Genomic DNA, 20,814 nt, shown 5'->3' on the forward strand with positions numbered 1-20,814 from the left:
GAAGAGCCAGGAGCAGGAACTGAGCTCCCGCCCCCCTCTCTGCCTCCTCTCCACTATTTGCAATGGGGAGAGGTGGGACGAGGCGGGGCTAATTCTCGGGACTTAGCCCCGCCCTGCCTCTTCCCATTGCAAATAGTGCAGAGGGGCGGAGAGGAGGCGGAGAGGGGGACGGGAGCTCAGTTCCTTCTCCTGGCTCTTCCATCCTCCCCCCCCACGAGGACAACGTATATCGGCTCGGCGTAAAAACCGAGCCGATATACGTTCGTGTGACTTCACCCTGAGGGTGATGAGTTTGGATTGAGTTCTGTAATACATGGGCAGCCAGTGCAGTGGCTAGTGCAGAGGTATCTGAGAAGCGGCTAGAAAGGAAGAGGAGTCGAGCTGCCGCATTTAGCATGGATTGGAGAGGGGAGACCCTGGTGTGGGGAAGGCGAATGAATGTAGCTTTTAATTTACAGGTAGCATCAGCCCATCGAGTATAGTTTTTTTTTTAGATTTGGAATTATCCTCCTATGAGAAAAATATCCAAACTAAAACACATTTTAAACCCATTGACGCAAATAGCCATCTGAATTTCTCCAGCTGCCGCACTAAGAGCTGGAGAGTGAATATTCCATATGGTCAATTTAAAAGGATTGGGAGGAATTCATACATTGAGACCTATAAAGAACAAGCAAAAATGTTAAAAACTAGGTTTAGAGACAAAGGATATCCAAAAACACTCATTGATTCCACCTATGGGAATGGCTATAGGTACATTACACTGCAGTCCCCAAAAATGATTCAATTCTAAAAAGATAAGGATATGCCCAGATGTCAACACAGCCTACGCACCTATATACATAAATGAACTAACCACATTATATGGACATGTAGGTGGCTGGGGTGCTGCCTTCCTGATTGTAGTGCAGTGAGTGTACTATGCTCCGCTTGTGCAGAGAATGGGGTGCTGGTGGCCCACCGAGGGATTCACCCGTTTTCCCTGTGAGCCATTTGAGCTTGGATTTTACAGTTTACTATGCATAGGGTGAATTCCACACACATCTGTATGTAGCTAGCCAGTTTTAATATGCATCTATCACAGATTTGTTTGCTATGGAAAGTCCATCCTATTTGGATGTATCCTTGGCCTTTATTCTGATAGTATTTGTCAGGGGCATCGAAAATAGCTAAGATGTGTTTGCTTGTGTGAATGTGTATTTCTGAATGGTAATAGGACACTTGTTGGAGAACCACTGTTGGGTAGACACAGCTGTACCTTCTTGGTTTAAAGAAAATATAAATTAGTAAGTTAAAGTTGCAGTGGGGTGTAAATCAGTAAAGGGTGGAGAAAAAAGTGTACATGTATATGGAATTTTATAATCTGTAAGTCTATAGATACAAAAGTCTTTTGTCACAGGGACATTCACATGTTCCTCGTCCAATGTTGTGTACCTGATCATGTGCAGTAAATGTCCTGTTGAGGGTCTTTATGTCGGAGAAACAGGGCAAAGACTGAAAGCCAAGATGAGATCTCATCGTCACATGATTAAACACAGGAGAGAATTACCCGTGGGGGAGCACTTCTCTAACCATGGACATGACATAGGAGATATGAGAGTTTTGATATTGAAGGGTGGTTTCACGTCACAAAACCACAGAAGAATTTGGGAATATAAATTGATAACAACCTTTGACACGCTGAATACTGGGTTAAATTATTCCCCAGGATTTATGCGTGAATGGGAAGTGTGAGACATTTATTGCACAGATAAGACCCCCATCAAAAGTAATTCAGGGACCATAAACTTTCACTCCCTTATCAGTGTTTAGTTAAAAAGGTTTGTGTACCTCTTGTAGCATTTCTAGCCTGACGCCCCCCCAACAGTAATTCAGGGACCATAAAATGTTTACTCCCTTATCAGTGTTTAGTTAAAAATGTTTGTGTACCTCCTGTAGCATTTCTAGGTAAAAAGGTTTGTGTACCTCTTGTAGCATTTCTAGGCTGGCGACCTCCCCCCCCCCCAATAGTAATTCAGGGACCATAAAACTTTCACTCCACTATCAGTGCCTAGACAAAAAAAGTTTGTTTGCTGTTTTAAGTGCCAACCAATCACATCCATATCTGTGCCTTGTCATAAGTATGTATGTTATAAGTGTGTATAAATATGCATGACTCCAGATCTTTTCCATTTAAGCCTGAAGAACCCTGCGTTGGTTCGGAAGCTCACTATAACATGATGCATTTTTGTTAGCCATTAAAAGGTATCATATCTACAAGATTACTTGGTTTCTCTTTTGCTGGGAACAATCACATAAGGTTTTATTGTTTGATGCTGCTAAGAAAGTGGAGCTGTATTGATTATCATTTATGATACAGCAATGACCATTACTGACTACAACTAATCGAATAATCTACACAAAACAATCAAGAGATACAAGCACTTTTCCATGAAGAGGATGTTTATTGGAAATATTTTACATCTCTAGTACAAAATGAAAGCCATATACTGAGAGGTTCTAAAACATGATGTCTGGAAAAATGAGTAGCAAATACATGAATAGATAATACCTTGTGAAAATGTACCTGCGCACCTGAAAAGTGCAATACTGCCTAAAATAAACAACCAAATAACTAAACTAGAACATTCATATGGAGAACCTTCTGCTCCGGCATATAAGCTGTTACAACCAATATGGAGAGTGGCTGTCCTTAGAAGAGGCTTCACTTATCTTAGGGGGTCTATTCTTCCCGATAGGTTCATTCCAGGACAAAGAGGTTCATATAATCAGTAGATACATTTCTTATTTGTAGTTTTATTTTATTGTTGATCAGCAGGACAAGTCTTGAAAAGTGCAATTTACATTATCATGTATATTGAAGATATTTCAAGAGTTTATATCTTTTCCACAATAAGGGATGATACATAGAAGGACCTCAGCAACATCAACCTACCAAAACCATTAACGGTTTGTGGCCAAGCTCATCAGCTGGAGCTCTGGCTGCTCACTGCACTAGGAAACAAGGCCATAAACTAGAGTCATTTGTCATATAATGAGCACTCTTTCTCCAGCCATGTCCTTATTGGGCTATGAAGAAAAGAAGTTGTGTTACAGAAAGAGGTAAGGCTGTAAATCACTTTAATATAAGATCCCTTGTTGTGGATGCTACATGGCTGTAGGTTACCAATTTACGCCATATTACAACTTTCCAGCAACTATATTTTAGTTTGTGTCTAAATTTTTCTTTATTTCATGTATGAAATATACTTGAAATAAACATAAAAGGGTCTTATTTATCAAAACTGTTCAAAAAGAAACAAAAAAAAAAAAAAGAATTGCCCTTGTTTCGCATAGGAACCAAAGCTAAAGTTTTCATTTTTTCTTAAACTGTTTTGATAAAGGAGACCCCATACTTAAAGGAATGGTATTACCAAAATGAACATACTTGTAATTACAGATGCAAATGGGTGATGGAACAAAGCACCACCTACTGAAAGGTTTCCCTGTAAAGTCAAAGACTGATTTAACAAGCCTTGCAACATGACTAGGAATATAAGTGAAACCAGAAGCATCTCCATAAGGAAAAGATGCCCATGTATAAAACGTTTCAGGGTTTTCGACCCTCACAGTGCACAGTTGGTTGGATGAGAGGCCTTTGATGTGAGTATAGGGAAGTATTGTATCTCCATGTGGAGATTGCCAAATTGGAATGTGACGTATAGGCCATGCAAACTCATCTGGGTAATAGGATATGCAAATGATAGATGAAACGAGGCTCTTCAGCACCAGGCTGTAAATCCATAGTGGCCAAATCGATACCTAGATTGTGTGGTTTAGCCACATTTTTCATTGTGGAAATGCTGCAGTTTTAAACATTTGTATTTATTTCAAGGTTTGACATCTGCGGCATGATTTTTCAAAAACACTGTCGATTCGTTGCAGAAATTTTCTACAGTATGTAAAGGAGATTTTAGAAATGTACTCCACATGCCTTGTATTGTAAATGGCGCAGAATTTTTGCTGCACTTCTGGCAGTGGAAATTCCATAACATTTCCACTGTGTGATGGCTGCTTTCCCAGATCCATGTTAGGCCGCATGCACATGGGCAGGTCGGATTCCACATGCGAGAGCCCGCAGCGGAATCCGACCCTGTCCCCAGCCAGCATTTGCGTGTACCTGTATTTTCTTCTTTTCTGTACTGCAAATGGTACACACGGCTTACCGTGAGACATGAACAGTACAGATTTTTATTTATTTTTTTAAACTCTTGCTTTTCTCGTGGGTGGGCCGAGGGTCGGACGGCTTCTATTGACTTCAATGGAAGTCGTCCATGCGGAATCCGCAGGAAAATTGAGCATGCAGTGATTTTTCATCTGTGAGGGGAAACTGCAATTGGTTTCTGCTCATGTGCATGAAGAATCATTTTTGTATTGTATGCAATGGGCGTTTTTTGTGGCGGAATCCGGAGGCGGTTGCCTGCTCCAGTTTCCGCAATTAAAATCCACTTGTGTGCATTCACCCTAAGAGGCCTCTCACTCAAATCAACCAGAGCCCTACTGTGCACTGACAAGGGTCAATAACCCCGAAACTGCTGTCTGCAGACGGGTATCTGTTTCTTATGGAGAAGACTTTGGCTTGGTTATTTTCCTGATCATGTTAGCAATGGGCGGCACTGTAGAACCTTTGTTTCTTCTCCCATTTACATATCCTATCTCCCAGAGGTGCCTGCATAGCCTAGATGTCTCCTCCTGCCAATTTGGCAGTTTCCACCAGGAAAAACAGTATTTCCCTAGACCTTTTATTACATATAACAGACTGCTTCATTTTAGAAATATGTATGCATTTAGACAACACTCGGACTGGTCAATGAGACATTTTTGGACAATATTTATGTCCATATCTTCAATCACGTTTTCTGCCCTCTTTGTTGAATGCATCCTCATCTGCTCTTGCCATATTATAAAAGAGCATAGAACCACCTTATTCTACTGCTCAATACAACTTGCATGTAAAATAGGCTAGCCACTAGTCTCCTATTTTAGTCTGATAGACAAACACACGTAATTCTATGGATACTACCCAAAACATATTCATTGAACAAGTTCTGCTGGTCTTAGAAGCGTAATACTCTTGAAGGTCAGGGGCTTACATAGACAAAAGTGGACCCCTTAGCAAAGGTCAAGCCACCCAATTATTGTTACAGATGTTTTCACATGAAACAAAAGGGTCTAATGTTCGTTTCCCCCTTTGTAACTTTTTAAATTACCCTTAGGCCAATTCCTCATTCCCTTGCTAACTAACAATACAGATCCTCTATAGAGTCCTGCACAGGTTCTCGCCACTCAACAGCAAAGGGGATGAGAACAACCAAGGCTGGTTCCATCTCTCCAAGAACCCCATAATAGCTGGAGTGTCCACCTCTACCAATAGGGCTTATGATGTTCCCATCACATTAACCAATATTCCATTTCAAGGTGAGGTTTCCAGAAAATCATTGCAGTTTCTAGTAATCTTACTCTACAGTATCTAATCAATTTGCCTAACCTTTTCAGGCCATTGTAGTATGAGTGGGCACATTAATCATGATTGTCTTTCTGCAGAGGTTGGCAGATTCCTATGATAATTTGTAGTAACAGAAGGCTCCATGTATATAGTAGCATAAGGAGTACAAACCATGCACTGCAGCTTGTTATAACCAGGAATGGACTTTACCAATTTGTGTTACAAGTTGGTTGTTTGAGCTTTTGTTAAGCAGTGTGCCCACAATATGGAAGTATTATTAAAAAGCATAACTAGATGTTTAATGCTAGAATTTCCTATTCAGTATGACTATGAATGGTATTAGATCAGCCCCTTAATTGCACATTCCTGCTTATCTGTATATCAAAGAGTATGTAGAGAAAACTTTATTTAGTTGCGCTTTTTAGAGATCAAGTTCTGCACCTTGTTGTAGTGTTTTGTGACATGCAGCAAATTCTACATTCCATCCCGTAACATAATAATTGGCAAGTTATTTTACACAAATAGTCATAAGATCCAAACAAAGTAGTCACACAGCAGTCAATGGAAGAACAGGTCTTCAAATAAATACCCACTTGTTAAAACTATGTACCCTTTTCACCAGACAAAGGTCTGAAATACTGCAGAATGGCAAGACCTAGCTCATTACATTGTAGCATTTATAGAACCCAAAGTCTTATTTCATAAAAAACTAAAACTATAGAGAAAATGGGAATCCTCAGAACCCCCCACCCAAAAAAACTACTATCGTCAATGCTGAAATTAGGATGTGCAGGAGAGATCCTCTTCTGAAAATCTTAGTAGCGTTAAATCAGTAGCCATTTGACCAGCACTTCCACTCGAGACACTAACCAATTCAGAAACATATGGAAAAAGTATTCTTTCAGAAACTGCCCAACTAATGCATTCTTCAAAGTGAGGATTGCTCATGTCCAACCTAACACTCTACTGTGGTCCTTTATGGATTCTAATGAAATCTGGTGGAAGCCAGTAAGTGTTTCTCAGAACTAAAAAAAAAAACCCAAAAAGCAAACGTGTCATAATAAGAACAGCTATCGCCCACTGGGTTTAGTCATCAGTTATCCTCATGGTTAGTGATCACACTGCCCAGTAGACTGTCATCTGCTCCAGGCTTGAATCCATCACATCAATTTGGAAGACCCCAAATCCAGGTGAGGGTCATCCTCCAATGCGGCCACCGTGCTGGTTTTCTTCTGGTCGGTGGTAGCATGGTTATCACAGCGTTTACCGCAGACAATCTGCCCTTGTTTATCAAGAGCTGTGTTCTGTAGAAGGAAATGGGTAATGTATTAGAAAACATGATACATTTCAGAAAGTAACGAGAGACGAGGATTACGAGCATGCAAAGAAAAGGAGAAATAATAAAGATCTTAAGGACAGATCACATATTTGTGATCATTCCTGTGGTTGGTGTCCGCTCTAGATGACATCAGTTACAGCCTGAGTCCCCTGGGTGGACATTCATTGGACATTACCTTCTATTCATGAGCTACTTTCTCTGTATCGAATCCTATTATGACATCAATTCCCAAATTATTAATTATATGTGGTTTAATTTTATCCAGAGAATTAGACCATGTCAAACTGTGAGTCATTTTATAGGACACTTTAATTTGCTTGATTTTGTACATTATTGTATTTGTGTGGAAAATGACACTAACACTAAACGATGACACAGAACATGCCAATAGACACTGTGCATGGGAAACAAATTATCAGTGACATTAAATGGTTTTAGTGGAAGACACATAGAACAGGTTGTAGTGACTAACAAAGCTGCTGCACACTTCCATGCAACACAGTTTTTTAAGGAGTTTTCCAACTTCAGCGAAAATGGCTTATTCATTGCATTATGAAGAATTTGCACTTTTCTATATGTGCATCACTTCTACACCGTTTTCAAGATCTGCCTCCTATCAGTGATTTTGGTATTTCCAGGTTTGCTTCCAAGGAATGAAAATCTGTCCAGGTCATGTTATGTATACACTTTTAATTCTTCAAGCAGTAGACTTATTAGGCTTGGTGCACACTAGTCATAATGCAATTTGCACCCAAGAGACTTGGGCACAACACCCAACCATGTGCTGTCCGATATAAAGACTCTGCACACCAACATCCATTAGTATGTCCTACCTCATCCATGAAATGGTCAGGAATAGGTCATATCATGAGTTTTATCATGCGGACCATTGGCTCGTGTGGAAAAAAATGTCTTTGTGTATAGCCTCATAGACCTATAATGGGGCCCTATCCTGGATTAACAAGGACAACATATGGCTCCCAATACACTAGTGTGCTGGAGGTCTTATTCAAATGCGACCACGGCAGATTTTATCCTCCAGATATAAACAATGAAGGTTCCTATTCAATGACTGTAAGAATAGATCTTGAAAGCGGTGATGAAGTCAGAAATCAGAAAGGTGCACCATTTTTCATTATAAAATGAATGAGATTTATTTGCTGAAACCAGAAAATCCCTTTAAACACAAACTCTACATTTAGTTAACCATAAATAATGGCTACTCACATAAGTGCCATGCAGAGGGGATCAGCAGCAGGAGAGCCAAGACGCCTCTCATATATGGTATGTGGCCTGCAATTCTTGTTTTATCCACATGGTGGAAAGCCATGCCTACTGCAATGCATAGGGTCTGAACCCGAGGCCTGGAGTCGTGCTGTACTCATAACAGACGGTTTTCTTAATATTTGGTAGTAATGGCTCGACCGTAAAGGTCTGTTTAAACATGCTTAGACTTTCAGACTGTTTTCCCTCACTTACACGATCTCACAGTTTATATGCGGTCATTATTAGATCTCCTTCTCTCTACTGGAACAGGGAATTATGTTATGCATATATGCAGCAGTAAAAGCATTGCAGATGCAGTTAGTACATACCATTGTCCTGGACCTATGCAGTGGGGAAGCAAGGCAGGCGTTTGGAAACAGGAGGGATGGAGGAAAGAAGCAAGGGATAGAAACTAGACTTACTAAAAGCAAAGTCAACAACACTGAATACAATAGAAACAACAATGTATTCACATGTATATCTAGCAGTGAATGATATAGCAATCTGTGTTCAAAAGAGGGTCTATACATTGTAATTTAATCTATATTGTAACATTTACTATGCAGTAAGTGAAGACCAGGGTCTGGCCTGATCAGGGGGTTCAACATAAATGACCTCATATTCCTCTTAATGCATGTAGCAATAGATTTAACAAGTGACATTTTTTAAACACTACAAATGTACTATATAAGTGCACCCCTGCCTCAAAGTATTGTTATGTATCCTAATAGAAGTTACTTTATATAATTGTTTAACATGGGGGAATTGGGACATCTGGCTCTACAAAAATATGTTTAAGTTATGGTGCTTACAGGACAGGGAAGGTTGAGTCCGCGGGTGTACGTTTTATACTTACCTGGCTCCCTGTGCCCTCGCTGTCATGGCGCTCGGTTTGTGAACGGGATTCTTCTCTTCAGTCAGGCGCACACACTGTTCTCCAATGCAGTGTTTCCCAACTCCAGTCCTCATGGACCCCCAACAGGTCATGTTTTCAGGATTTCCTCAGTATTGCACAGGTGATGGAATAATGGTCGGTGCCTCAGACATTGCCACAGGTGTTCTTACTATAGGATATCCTGAAAACATGACCTGTTGGGCCTCCTTGAGGACTGAAGTTGGGAAACACTGCTCTACGGGAATGACTGATGGTAAGAGTCACACTCACAGACCAAGCGCTATAAATTCCAGAGGTGACAGTGTAGGAACAGGGAGCTGTGGGAGTATAAACCATATACCCCTAGACTCCACATTTTCTATCCTACAAGCATCATAACTTAGTTTATGGCACTTATAGGATTGGACTGTTCCCTTTAAAATTACTTCATGATTGTTCTCGGGTTCGACCACTCCAAAAATTCACCATCCCAATTTATTTTTAGCCATAGTCGTTTTTTGATTCTAGGAGATGTCTTTTCATTTGTAGCCTACTATGTGAATAAAGGCAACTTATGCAGATAATTGACATTTACAATGGCAAACAATCTATCCCTGCAGTTCTTTGGTGTATATCATTTTTCAATAGTAAAACAAGCCATTTTCTAATAAATTGTATCTTACAGGAGGCCAGATTTTAAAAAAAAGCCTAATTCTTAAGAGATTTTATAGTTAGTTTGCACATACTCAGAGTTCTCATTTTCTTAATAGCTATTAAAAGGGAGTCTATCAGTAGGTTTGACTAATCAAAAGTGCTGACAGCACCATATTGGTGAAAGGGAGCTAAGTGCCATCATACCACTGAAAACAGTCACGCAAATTGCATTATCGAGAAAACCAGGTTTTATTGCCCCTGGCGATATGCTCAGAAGTGCCCAGATGATTGGCCCTTCTTGTGTTGCGAAACCAAAGCACTACAAACAAAGTTCTTCAACCCCTCCCCTCTGGTCTTGAGTGACGGGCCTAGCACCCAACTAGGAGACCACTAGAGCTGTTACTAAGACCAGAAGGTAGAGTTTGAGATGCACTTAGTACAGAGAGCCAGGGACACTGCAAATGAAGGGACCACCACCTTCACATTTGGGAGCATGACAAGAGAGGCATTAGAACCTAAATTTCTTGGTCACACAACTTGCATGACCATCTATGGAGGCACGATTACACTTGTTCTCCATCACCAATGAAGTGAATAGTGGTCGAAACTGCTGACACACTCCCTTCCCTTCCTGAGGACTAAAGGAGAGAGAATGTACAGGAGACAATTATATGATAACAATTAAATCTGTTCAGTATTCATAAACTCTATAGAATTCAAGAAGTCTGTTAGGTTAGCAGAAATTCTTTTCAGAGACTTATGTGAAGAAAGCAGCGCTGTAAGCCAATTTAAACTTCCCCCAGCAAGAATTGAACAGCAGTGGGAAAGAAATAAGCCGAGATAAGAAGCATGCGGAATATTTCTTATTCTAGTGTAGTACGACATATCTGTATACCAAGCCTCTGCTTCCTTCTCATCCTCACTGGCCCAATATTAATGCAAGATATCGAGGTCAGAAGTTTCTCGTTACAAGTCAAGCTCAAACTGTGAAATGAAATGCAGACAGCATCAACTAAAAGCTACTCAGAATTATTATTTTTTTATATATAAAAGGTCTTTATTTACTTACAAAGCTATTTTAAAGACAAGTATAATGACACTACTAAGGGTACTTTACATGGGGCAATTATTGCCCAAATTCTCACTGGAAAAAGTGAATTCGGGCAATAATCGTCCCGCATACAAGCGGCTGCCGACTGGGCACTCAGCGAGAAATCGTTTACTAGATGGAGTCACTTGGTCTTCATTAGAACTAAACACACAAACAACTATTGGCACCTGTAAACTGGAACCACTCAATGTTTGAGCGACTCCTGTTTACTGTGAATGGGATCGTTCTGGCCTACTCTACCACCATTCACTCGGACTGTAAGCACAGGAGTGGTAGTCGGGTGGCAGTCCATGGAACGGCTGTTAGGTGCTTATGTGCCCCATAGTAGTCTTGTGTAAAGGGACCTTTAGAGGTTTTCAATGTAATGTAACAATTTGTCACCAGTTTCTTCTAGAAAATCCTCTATGAGCTAAAACAGCAAAGTAAGGAAATGCCGGCTCCGTAAAGGGAAATCATCTAGATTATAACAAATTTAAACTTACAGGATATAAAAAAGGTACCAAGCAAAAATTACGTCTGCGCGTTAACATGATTCAAAGGACACTGGCTCCTTCAAGATTTCCTTTTATGGAGCCTGCATTCGCTACCTTTGCAAATTTTTCTGCCACTGGACTCCGTGTGAGCCTGAGCACTGAAGCATGTTCAGCCGCACATGATACAGTTTATGTTCCTGGGTGAGCACTATTTTTTTTACACTTACATCTTTTAAAATAGCATAAACCGAAATTTTCGATCATTTGCTACAATGTAGTCACTGGAGTCCAGTGTATTTAGATCCCAGGTCCAAAGAAAAAGGTTAAAAAAATGCAGTCATACAATTCTAAATGTACCAGATATACCGTATTAAGAGTTGTGTGCCAGATACACTTCTTGTCAAAAACTATCAAGCACCTTAAATGAGTTGCTGCAATTAAACTTTCTCTGTGTGATTGTAACATCGATATAAGTGATTACAATATCAGAGTAAAAGGGTAATTTATTGTGGACAACTGAACATTTGAATGGAGGCTCTAGTACGCTGTTGTACCGCCTCTAGCTTGGATACAAGATGTGATATGGATGGGCATGGAGGCTCTAGCTTGGATACTAGATGTGATATGGGTGGGCATAGAGGCTCTAGTACCCTCTTGGGCCGCCTCTAGCTTAGATACAAGATGTGATACGGGTGAGCACAGAGACATACAGGTTCCATATGGAATCCTGTAACATTTTGCTCCACACTTGCTGTAACTGAGCCTTTAAGATTGTGCAAACTCATAGACTGTTGAATTGTCATACCAGTTTGTCCCATACATGTTCTATTGGTGATATATCTGGTGACCGGGCAGTCACGGAAGTGTGACAACGTTGTGGAGGCCTGTAACACCCTCGCTGTGTGCAGCTGAGCATTATCCTGCTGTTAAATGTCTCTTGAAAGCGCTGCCATGAGAGGCAACACATATGACTGCAGGATGTCCTGAGCATACAACCGAGCTGTATTTGTATCCCTTACCACTACTAGGGGTATATTCAATGAATGACATTAAATGGCTGTGATTGGCTCATTGAGTGCTGGCTGTGCTTAGCTCAGGACTGTGGCCTCTGTGCTGAGGTGGATATTCAACCCACATTACCAGGATGAGAATGCTCTGTCACTGCTGAGGACGACATGAAAGACTGGCGGAGCTCCTGGAGAGCATCGGGAGGGACCAGGATGGCACCTTGGAGAGGAGTATTTTTTTCATGTAGTGTAGCTAGGGCTTATTTTTGGGGGAGCGTTTACATTTCAGGTTACCCCCGTCCCCCTGAAAATCAGGGTAGGGTTAATTATCAGGGTAGGTCTTATGTGCGGGTAAACACGGTAGTAAATAACCAAAATGCAATCTATATTGCACAGTTGTAGAACTTTTCATTATAAAAAAATTGTAACATTAATTCACCCCAAGATAAAATCTACAAATCTTCACTGTGGCCTTTTGAACACTTAAGTTATTAAGCACAAAGATAAGTCTGGTGTAAGTGCTCTCTTTGTATGCTTTGTGATGTTAGATTTCCATTTAAACGGGTAAGAATGTTCTGTCACACTAACAGTCAACAAACGGAGTTGTATTGTGATGTGTTCTAAGTGAAAAAAAATAATGGATTGTGATGACCCAGATGGCTGGCAATTCGTGTATAGAGAAACGGTGGCAGCTGAGGAGGTACATTTACCTTTAGCAAACTTAAAGGCTATGGCCACCTTTGTGAAGCAAATTTTTTTAACTGCATGTACAGTATTTTGGGCTGACAATCACGGTGGGTTCAGTTGACTCGACAAATGATATCAAGAAAAAGATAGACAGACGAACGTTCCGAGGAATAATCATGCCCAATAATTGGGTCCTAGAAAGGACCTCTAGCAGTTACTTCAGTTTCACTGATGGACCTCCTATTGAGACTCTGTCTACAGTTTCTATATAGAGCGATATGTAGAAGCTGTATAAAAAAAAAACGGTTTAAAAAAGGTTTCAACCCTATTGCAAAAATTGGCAGTCCAAAATACATGTATTTAAGTGAAAAAAGACCCCAAAAAGGTGTCCATCACCTTTAAATATATTGTATAAATAAAGTGTTTTTTTCCTTATAGGAACAACCCATTTTGTTTTAATGCATAAAGAAGAAAATGTACTGTTATATTTGGACGTTCCGCTTGTCATGAAAACATGAACTACATAAACAGCTCTGACATTTACGGCCTCACATAAAAAATTTAAGACATACAGTTGTTAAAAACATGTTGCAACCAGAATCACGCGGGGCAATTTTGTGGTGTTTCTGATGTTTAAATATTCCATATGTGAGCAGTTAGTAAACAGGAACACTGGATATGAATTCCCACCCACAGATTGCTTTTTTCGGTTACAATTTATCATGTGTTTTAAAGCAGTTTTTTTTATATAACCAACAAATACTCCTGCTGGGATGTTTTTCTGATACTTTCCTCTCATTGAGAAAAACTGGCACAACGTGTAATTTTTTATTAAGTACTAGATGTGAGTTTTCAATATAAAAACGGTTAAAAGCACATGCTTTGGAAGGTTTCTGTAAAGAGAAGGTCTCTACAATCACAGCACAAATACAAAAATGAACAGCGGTTTACATTTTTATTTATATATACCATTATATCATTTAAAGCCTAACTTGTATGTGATCAAGGTCAAAACAGAGAATGATATATTAAATGCTTGTAAAAGCTATACTATGGTTCATGGGCTTGTTTTTACTTGCTTCTTTTTAGATTTGCACCCTCTCTGGCTTACGCCTAGGTATACTAAATATATATTTAGTTGTCTGACATACCATGTGTATAACTTCTACCAAAAGTTTGCGTTACAGATTGAGGGTTATCCAAAAGTGGATTTTGGGCAAAAAAGTTTTTCCCAAATCCATATGACATTTCAGTTCTCAAAGATGCCTGTACTTACAAGTATAAGAGTCTTGGTATCCATAATGAACTGTCTATAGTATATTCATTCAATAAGCACATTTTAGTCATATGACAACTTTTTTAGCTGAGGTTCAACAATCACCTTTTCTGATTTTTTTTGTGTAACCTATATGAACATCTCTATACCTCATCTAACTCCACTATATAATTGCAGGTATATTTGGAGAATTGCAAACATCCTAACCAGAGGTGCTTATAGACTAGTGGGGCCTCCACATCGAAAATAAAAATGTGGCCCCTTACTGATTAATGCCATCAGAACCCACCACTCCAGGACAAAAGGGCTCACTTATTACTTTTCCAACCCTTCTCTCATACAAGGGATGGGATAACAGTGGTTTGGATCCTTGATTGCTAACGTTGCTATAATAGTGGATTTAGGGAGCATAGAACCAATAGAAAGGGTGGATAGATCTAGCCCAACATAGTTTTTCCTTTTCATAGTAACATAGTATGTTAGGCCGAATGAAGACAATGTCCATCTAGTTCAGCCTATTAATCCTCCCATGTTGTTGATCCAGAGAAAGGCAAAAACCCCAAGAGGCAGGAGCCAATTAGCCCATTTGGGGGAAAATTCCTTCCCGACTCCCTAATGGCAATCAGACTAATCCCTGGATCAACCTCTAATAGTTGCTACCTGCCTGTATACCCGGATTAACAATTAACCTAAGATTTATATCCTGTAATATCCTTCCGCTTTAGAAAGACATCAAGTTTTCATGGGTCTCAATGAACTGGCATGAGCTATCTATATGCTAGATCTTTTAATCCTGCGGGGAAACAAATGTATGGCTCATTGACAAAGCCCTATCGGTCTGTGTTTTGACAATGGGACTGGACCCAGACAAAAAACCCAAAAAACCTTTACCTTCAATATTCTCAGCTTTTAATGATGCTTCAGAAATAATCCAGCACATTTTTGGCAAAGAAGGAGAGAATACAGACCAAGTTTGGGTTGTGGATCACTCAAGGTAGTTGAGATTGGTGCCTGATCGTTTAGCCTTTAAAATATAGTAAGCATTGAGGCCACAAAGTAAAAAGCTCAATTATTGGTTTATGTGAGTGCAGAGCTGTGGCAACATTTAGGTAGTGTGGTGTTTCCAAGGATTGAGGCTCAGCGAAATTATTATTTAGCCTATCACTGGGGGTAAGGACCCACGTAAATAGGATTTCTCTGAAAATACTTTTTTTTAGCTGTCCACAGATAAAGTGATACATCTGATCAAAGAGAGCATCACTACTGGGACCCCTGTTCTAGTGATCAATGTAGGTTCCAACAGTTGGGCGCTCTTTGATCATACTCTTATCACTTATTCTATGTGTAAGTGAAAAGTGTCTATTCCAGGAACAGTCTTTTAATGATATTACTATGGTCATACCACCTAATTTTGGCCATTTCCGTACAACCGATTCAAAATATCAGAACGTATGGCTTATTCCTCAAGAGAGAATTGTATCACAAAAGCTAGAATGAAGCTGTGGTAAATGCATTGTTCTTTATATGTAAAGCTAAGAGGTACATGCGTCCTTCAGCAAGCCTTATACACTGCAGAGAAGAAGCCATACTCACCATGATCACAGACACTGCAGCTGTAGTGTTATTGTCCTTGGGTAATGAATTAAAATGCTGTTTTAATTTACCTGTGACTTCAACCTGCATATTATTCCCTAGTGAGGCATCATCCTATATCAAAAAAAAATATGCAACTTATTAACATTGTAATCAAAATATATTGCTACTGCCCACATAGAACATAGGTTATAAGGTAGACTGGTGAAAGTGGATCCATCATCAACATGTGCTGCTCTGCTTAAGGAGAACATAGTATAATCACAGGTCAGACTACCCTTTTATATCAAACGGGACAAAAAACACTGTGCTATTCGAATAGCAAGAATACGGCGTAGTTATTATGAGTCCACTCTATTCATCAGCCTGTTGTATTTCTACCCGCCAGCCCATGCCAATAACTGACGTCTGCCGTGTATCTACTTGACTATATCTTACTCAAAAGGTTGTAAAGCAGCCGGATAGATTTATTCTCCATAGATATAAATCATTTCCTTTTATAAAATAGCTTTCATTAGGAGTCGTCCTAAATTTATTGAAGTAACACGGTCATTTTGTGCAGCATATGCAAACAGTAAATGCTGTATATATAGAAAAAAGGAATAAAGCACCAGATGCCCATGATCGGAATTTATTGAACATGATTTTCATTTATTGCACAAGATGACATTGTTTCAATGAACTTTAAGGTGACTCATAAGAAGTTCTATTTCATAAAAATAAAAAAAATCTGCAGTTAAAGGGAATAAATCTATTGGGTTTTGATAACTGGAGAGTTAAATATAATTACGTTATTGCTCCCCTATGAAACTGTACTCATCATTGACTGCTCTCAATGTCTGTCAATGACTCATGGCAAAAGACATGTGGCAGTATATATCGATGCAAAAAAGTTTTCAAACTTTTATTCCCCCATTACAGATGAACGTGATGTTTCGACCTGTGTGTAGGTCTTTGTCATTGACTCATGAACAAATCCGAGTCCTTACCAGCTATAATCCAAAGGGCACAACATTTTTTGCCCTATTTCATATAACAGCTAGTCTGACCCGTCACTTCTAATAGTTTTAAAGTGAATCTTTCATGAAAACAGTGACATGGTGGCTTGCCAAACTGTGCATAGTTTGCCACATGGGCATCTGCATTTCATAGACCTATTCTCTGCTACAAATTATACTAAACTGATGGCACCATCACGGTTTTTCATTGTGAACTTTCATTATGCTATTGTGTAGTATTATTTTGGCATGTTATAACAATGTTTTTGGTACTGTATGCACATATTATGTGGTCACTACACTGTTATTCTGTGTAAAAAAACCTATGTCATTGGAGCAGTATTACGTAACAGGTTGCCTCCTCCATGTGTTGGGAAGAATAAAAGTACATGTTTTGAGCAGACATCACCACTGAGTTTAAACACGTCCTACCTGCTGACTAACCAACTACTTAAACACTTAGAAAATTACTACAGTTACTTTTTCTTGAAAATGACCCCTTTTGAATTACCTGGATTTCTGTATGGATTACAAACAAAATATGCTGCGCTTGTGATCTAACTCACTAGATCATGATCATCTATAATTGTAAGATGCATGCCGTTGCACTGTTCATGCATTTTATAGGGCACATTGAGTTTACATTCACAGTGCAGGGAGAGAAAGTAAGTGAAGTTCTGTGTTTATTACTTCAAGAGTCAAGTGGTAAAAGAGGTTTTAATTAGAGGGGTTTTGTCAGTAGGAAAAAAATCTATACTTACCTATTCCTCCCCAGGCAGTCTTCTTACTGCATCTTCTCCTGGCTCCTCCTGTCCCCTGGGTCACCTTACCTCCAGCTTGCCGGATCCTCTTCTTCCAGTTATATAGCATCTACTCACTACATTCTGCTGTGTTCACTGCCTAGCAGAAAATGTTGAGTCCTCGACAGCCTGTTTTAGCGGGCATGCACTGCCTTGCAGGAAGCAGAATGTAGTGAGGTGACGCTACATCACAGGACGATGATGATCCAGCCGGCTGTAGGTGAGATGACCTGGGGGACTGGAGGAGCCAGGAGATGATCGGTGAGGAGATGATGTGGTAAGAAGACTGCCTGGGGAGGAATAGGTTAGAATAGATTTTTTTTCTCCTAATTACAAAACACCTTTAAGGAGAGGAGACTGGATGTGTGGGTTTCACAGGCGCTTTGCCAATTATATAAAGGCCAACAAAACCTGGTTCCTGATGTATCTGTTCTTAAAAAAAAAAAAGACTGGCAAGTGTGAATCATGCCTCCATTCAAACAACTTTCAGAAGACGTGTTATAGAGACACATGAAGCTACAATTTAGATGTATTTTTCGCTTTATAAGATACACCTGATTAGACATAGGAAAAAATAAATATTTTGAACTCACCCAGGGACCTTAGGTGACAGAGCAGAGGATAGTACAGCGGGATGGAGGGCCACTATAACTCCTTTCCTTTCTCTTCCACAAAAGGAGCAGCAGAGCTCTGTAACAGCAGCGTGGTACAGCGGTAGGAAGGAAGTAAGCTGATTGGTGGTGAGCACCAGCAGAAACTGCTGCTTCCCAATCTACACCAATAAGCTGTACATATAGGCAATCACATAATGGAAATTAGCAGTGCCTGATGGTCCACATTGTTTATAATGGGGGCTGCCAGGCTTCTTGCCATGCCCCCCAGCATTTATAAAACCACAATAGTATAGCACCGCTGTGCTATTTTTGTCTCAGAGCCTCCAATGCCGATGTCACATGGAAAAATAAACAAAGGTTTTTGCAATTTGCTATTATTAGAAAAACACTTTAAAAATGGTGTCTATGGAATGACCCCAAGAAGGAAGCTGCTGCTGTGCAAGACCAAAACAAAAAAAAGTGGCCCATCTCATGTTTGCCTGAGACCATTTGGATGTTCCACAATGCTTCTGGGAAAATGTTTAATGGACAGATGAGACAGGAGTTGTTTTTTTTAAAGCACAAATACATAACATTCTTAGAGGAAAAAGAACACTGCAAACAACCTCCAAGCCTCATCTGAGATTCAGGTTTCAAAATAGCCAATTCGGAGTCCTGAACTTAAACCTATTAAAATATTGTAGCATGATGTGAAGAGGGCTGTGTAAAGGCACATTTAGACACAATGATTATCGCTCAAAAGACATCTTTTGAGTGATAATCGTTGTGTGCATTTACACGGCAAGATGATTGCTCAAAATACGCTCAAACGGCAGTTTCAGTGACAGTTTTGAGCGTTCACTTTGCATAAGCGTGTAAATGAAGGCTCACGCTGTATGCAGAAGACAAGCGGGACCGCTATCTTCTGCCAACAGCTGTTGTCTTCTCGGAGTGCTCAGCTGGTATACAGCTGAGTGCAGCGAGCGGGTATGCAGAACACAGCTGGAGAGCTGTTTTCTGCATACTCCTGCTGTGTTCACGGAGCACTCAGCTGGTGTACAGCTGAGTGCTCCGAGCGGGGTATACAGAAGACAGCTTGACCGCTTGGATTCTGCATACTTCTGCTGTGTTCTCCGAGTGGGATACCAGCTGAAGCAATAGTATCAGCGGTATCCCGCTGAGAACTCAGCGCGTGGCACTGACAAGGCTTATCGTCCTCTTTCAGCTAGCTAATGAAAACTGCACGATGTCTGTGCGTTTAGACCCAACAATTCTTGCTCAAAAGATGGCTTTAAGCGAGAATCGTTGGGTCAAAATGGGCCTTAAGCAAGGCATCCCAGAAATCTTGATTCATTGAAACACATTTGTAGTGAGTAATGGTCCAAAATTCCTTCTCAACAGTCAGCAACTCTTATTTGCAGATACATCAAATGTTTTGTGGAGGTGATTTTGCAACAAGGGGATGTACAGATTAATAAATTCAAGGTCTCACTTTTTCTCCTAGCACTATGAATGTTTGCTGATTGTACTCAATAAAAGACAAATACAATCAAGCACACAAACAGTTAAACTGTCTATAATAGTGACTTTGATAGCAATCAGACTACATGTATTAGTAATCAATGCAGAAATCCAGGGAATTCTAAAGGGTTCACTTACTTTTTTCTGCAACCGTATATATGATGTGAAAGATAAAAGCAACATCCAGAGGACCATACCAGGGCTGAAGAAACATTTACCAGGCATTTACTCTTTCTACAAATCTCAAAGCAGATATTACAAAACAAAGACAATCAGGACAAATTAGCAGTCTATAATTTCACTAGAGGCGACATTGTTTTCTCAGGACCACCAAGCAAGGGCCCGTTTACACTATCCTTAGGCTCTGTTAGCCATTTCCGTTTCTTTGTTCCATTTGAGTAGCAGAGAAACAGAAATAAAAAAACAAATTGTGTTTACATTTTGTTCCCCGTTGATGTCAATGGGTTTTAATGAAAAATGGAAATATTTTGGTTAAATTCCGTTTTTCAAACGGAACAAACGGCACAACTGAGTGTGCTATTTGCTTAATTTGAAAAATGGAAATACAACGGGACAGAATTAACGAAAACCCATTGAGATCAATATGGAGCAAAATGGAAACATTTAATTGCCTTTTCATTTCCATTATCTGCTCCTCAAACGGAGAACAGAAACAGAAATGGCTAACTGAGCCCAACATCAGTGTGAATGAGCCCTAAATCTGAAGGTTATGTTTGTAGACTGTTAAGTGGAACCAGACAGTTATTAACACTGGATTTCACGTTGGTCAGGTGCCGTGTACTGTACTATGATTGCACTTGACAAGTCTTACCTTCCAATATTATGTTTGTCACATTTCCAAAATTCTCCTTTGCTGTATTCCCTAATGAGCAGATGGCTTTATAAGTTTCCTTCAGCTAAAATGTGAATCGACTAGCTTAGAAATGCTTCTCAATGGACACAGCTAAGATTCTCACAGTGTTGAGAGCGTAGATGGTTTTTATATATAAGCTGGCTTCTCTATTACCGAAGTGTAAGGGTCAGTTATTATTTAATATGGTTACTATTAACAGTCTATTAATACTTTAACACCATTTTGCATATACTGTAGATCTAATTGAAAGTAAAACAGAACTA

At 39.8% G+C, this 20,814-nt stretch overlaps 1 protein-coding gene across 2 annotated transcripts in view; it reads right to left on the bottom strand.

Moving 5' to 3' along the window:
* Nucleotides 1-2,430: 2,430 nt before the first annotated feature.
* DCLK2 (doublecortin like kinase 2) overlaps nt 2,431-20,814 on the bottom strand; it is a 102,348-nt gene continuing 83,964 nt past the window's right edge. The window contains exons 15-17 of one of the 2 annotated variants that reach the window (XR_010785820.1): nt 15,766-15,879; nt 10,514-10,602; nt 6,651-6,789 (exon numbers count right to left, since the gene is read on the bottom strand). Coding sequence is in view for 1 of the 2 variants with exons in the window: in XM_066573659.1 (XP_066429756.1) it covers nt 6,646-6,789; nt 15,766-15,879 (258 nt within the window). In the remaining variant the exon portion in view is untranslated. Of the gene's footprint in view, nt 6,790-10,513; nt 10,603-15,765; nt 15,880-20,814 lie in introns of both variants that reach the window. The other variant, XM_066573659.1, reaches the window with a different exon arrangement.

The sequence above is a fragment of the Eleutherodactylus coqui genome, chromosome 7 (assembly GCF_035609145.1).
Source record: "Eleutherodactylus coqui strain aEleCoq1 chromosome 7, aEleCoq1.hap1, whole genome shotgun sequence".
NCBI lineage: Eukaryota > Metazoa > Chordata > Amphibia > Anura > Eleutherodactylidae > Eleutherodactylus > Eleutherodactylus coqui.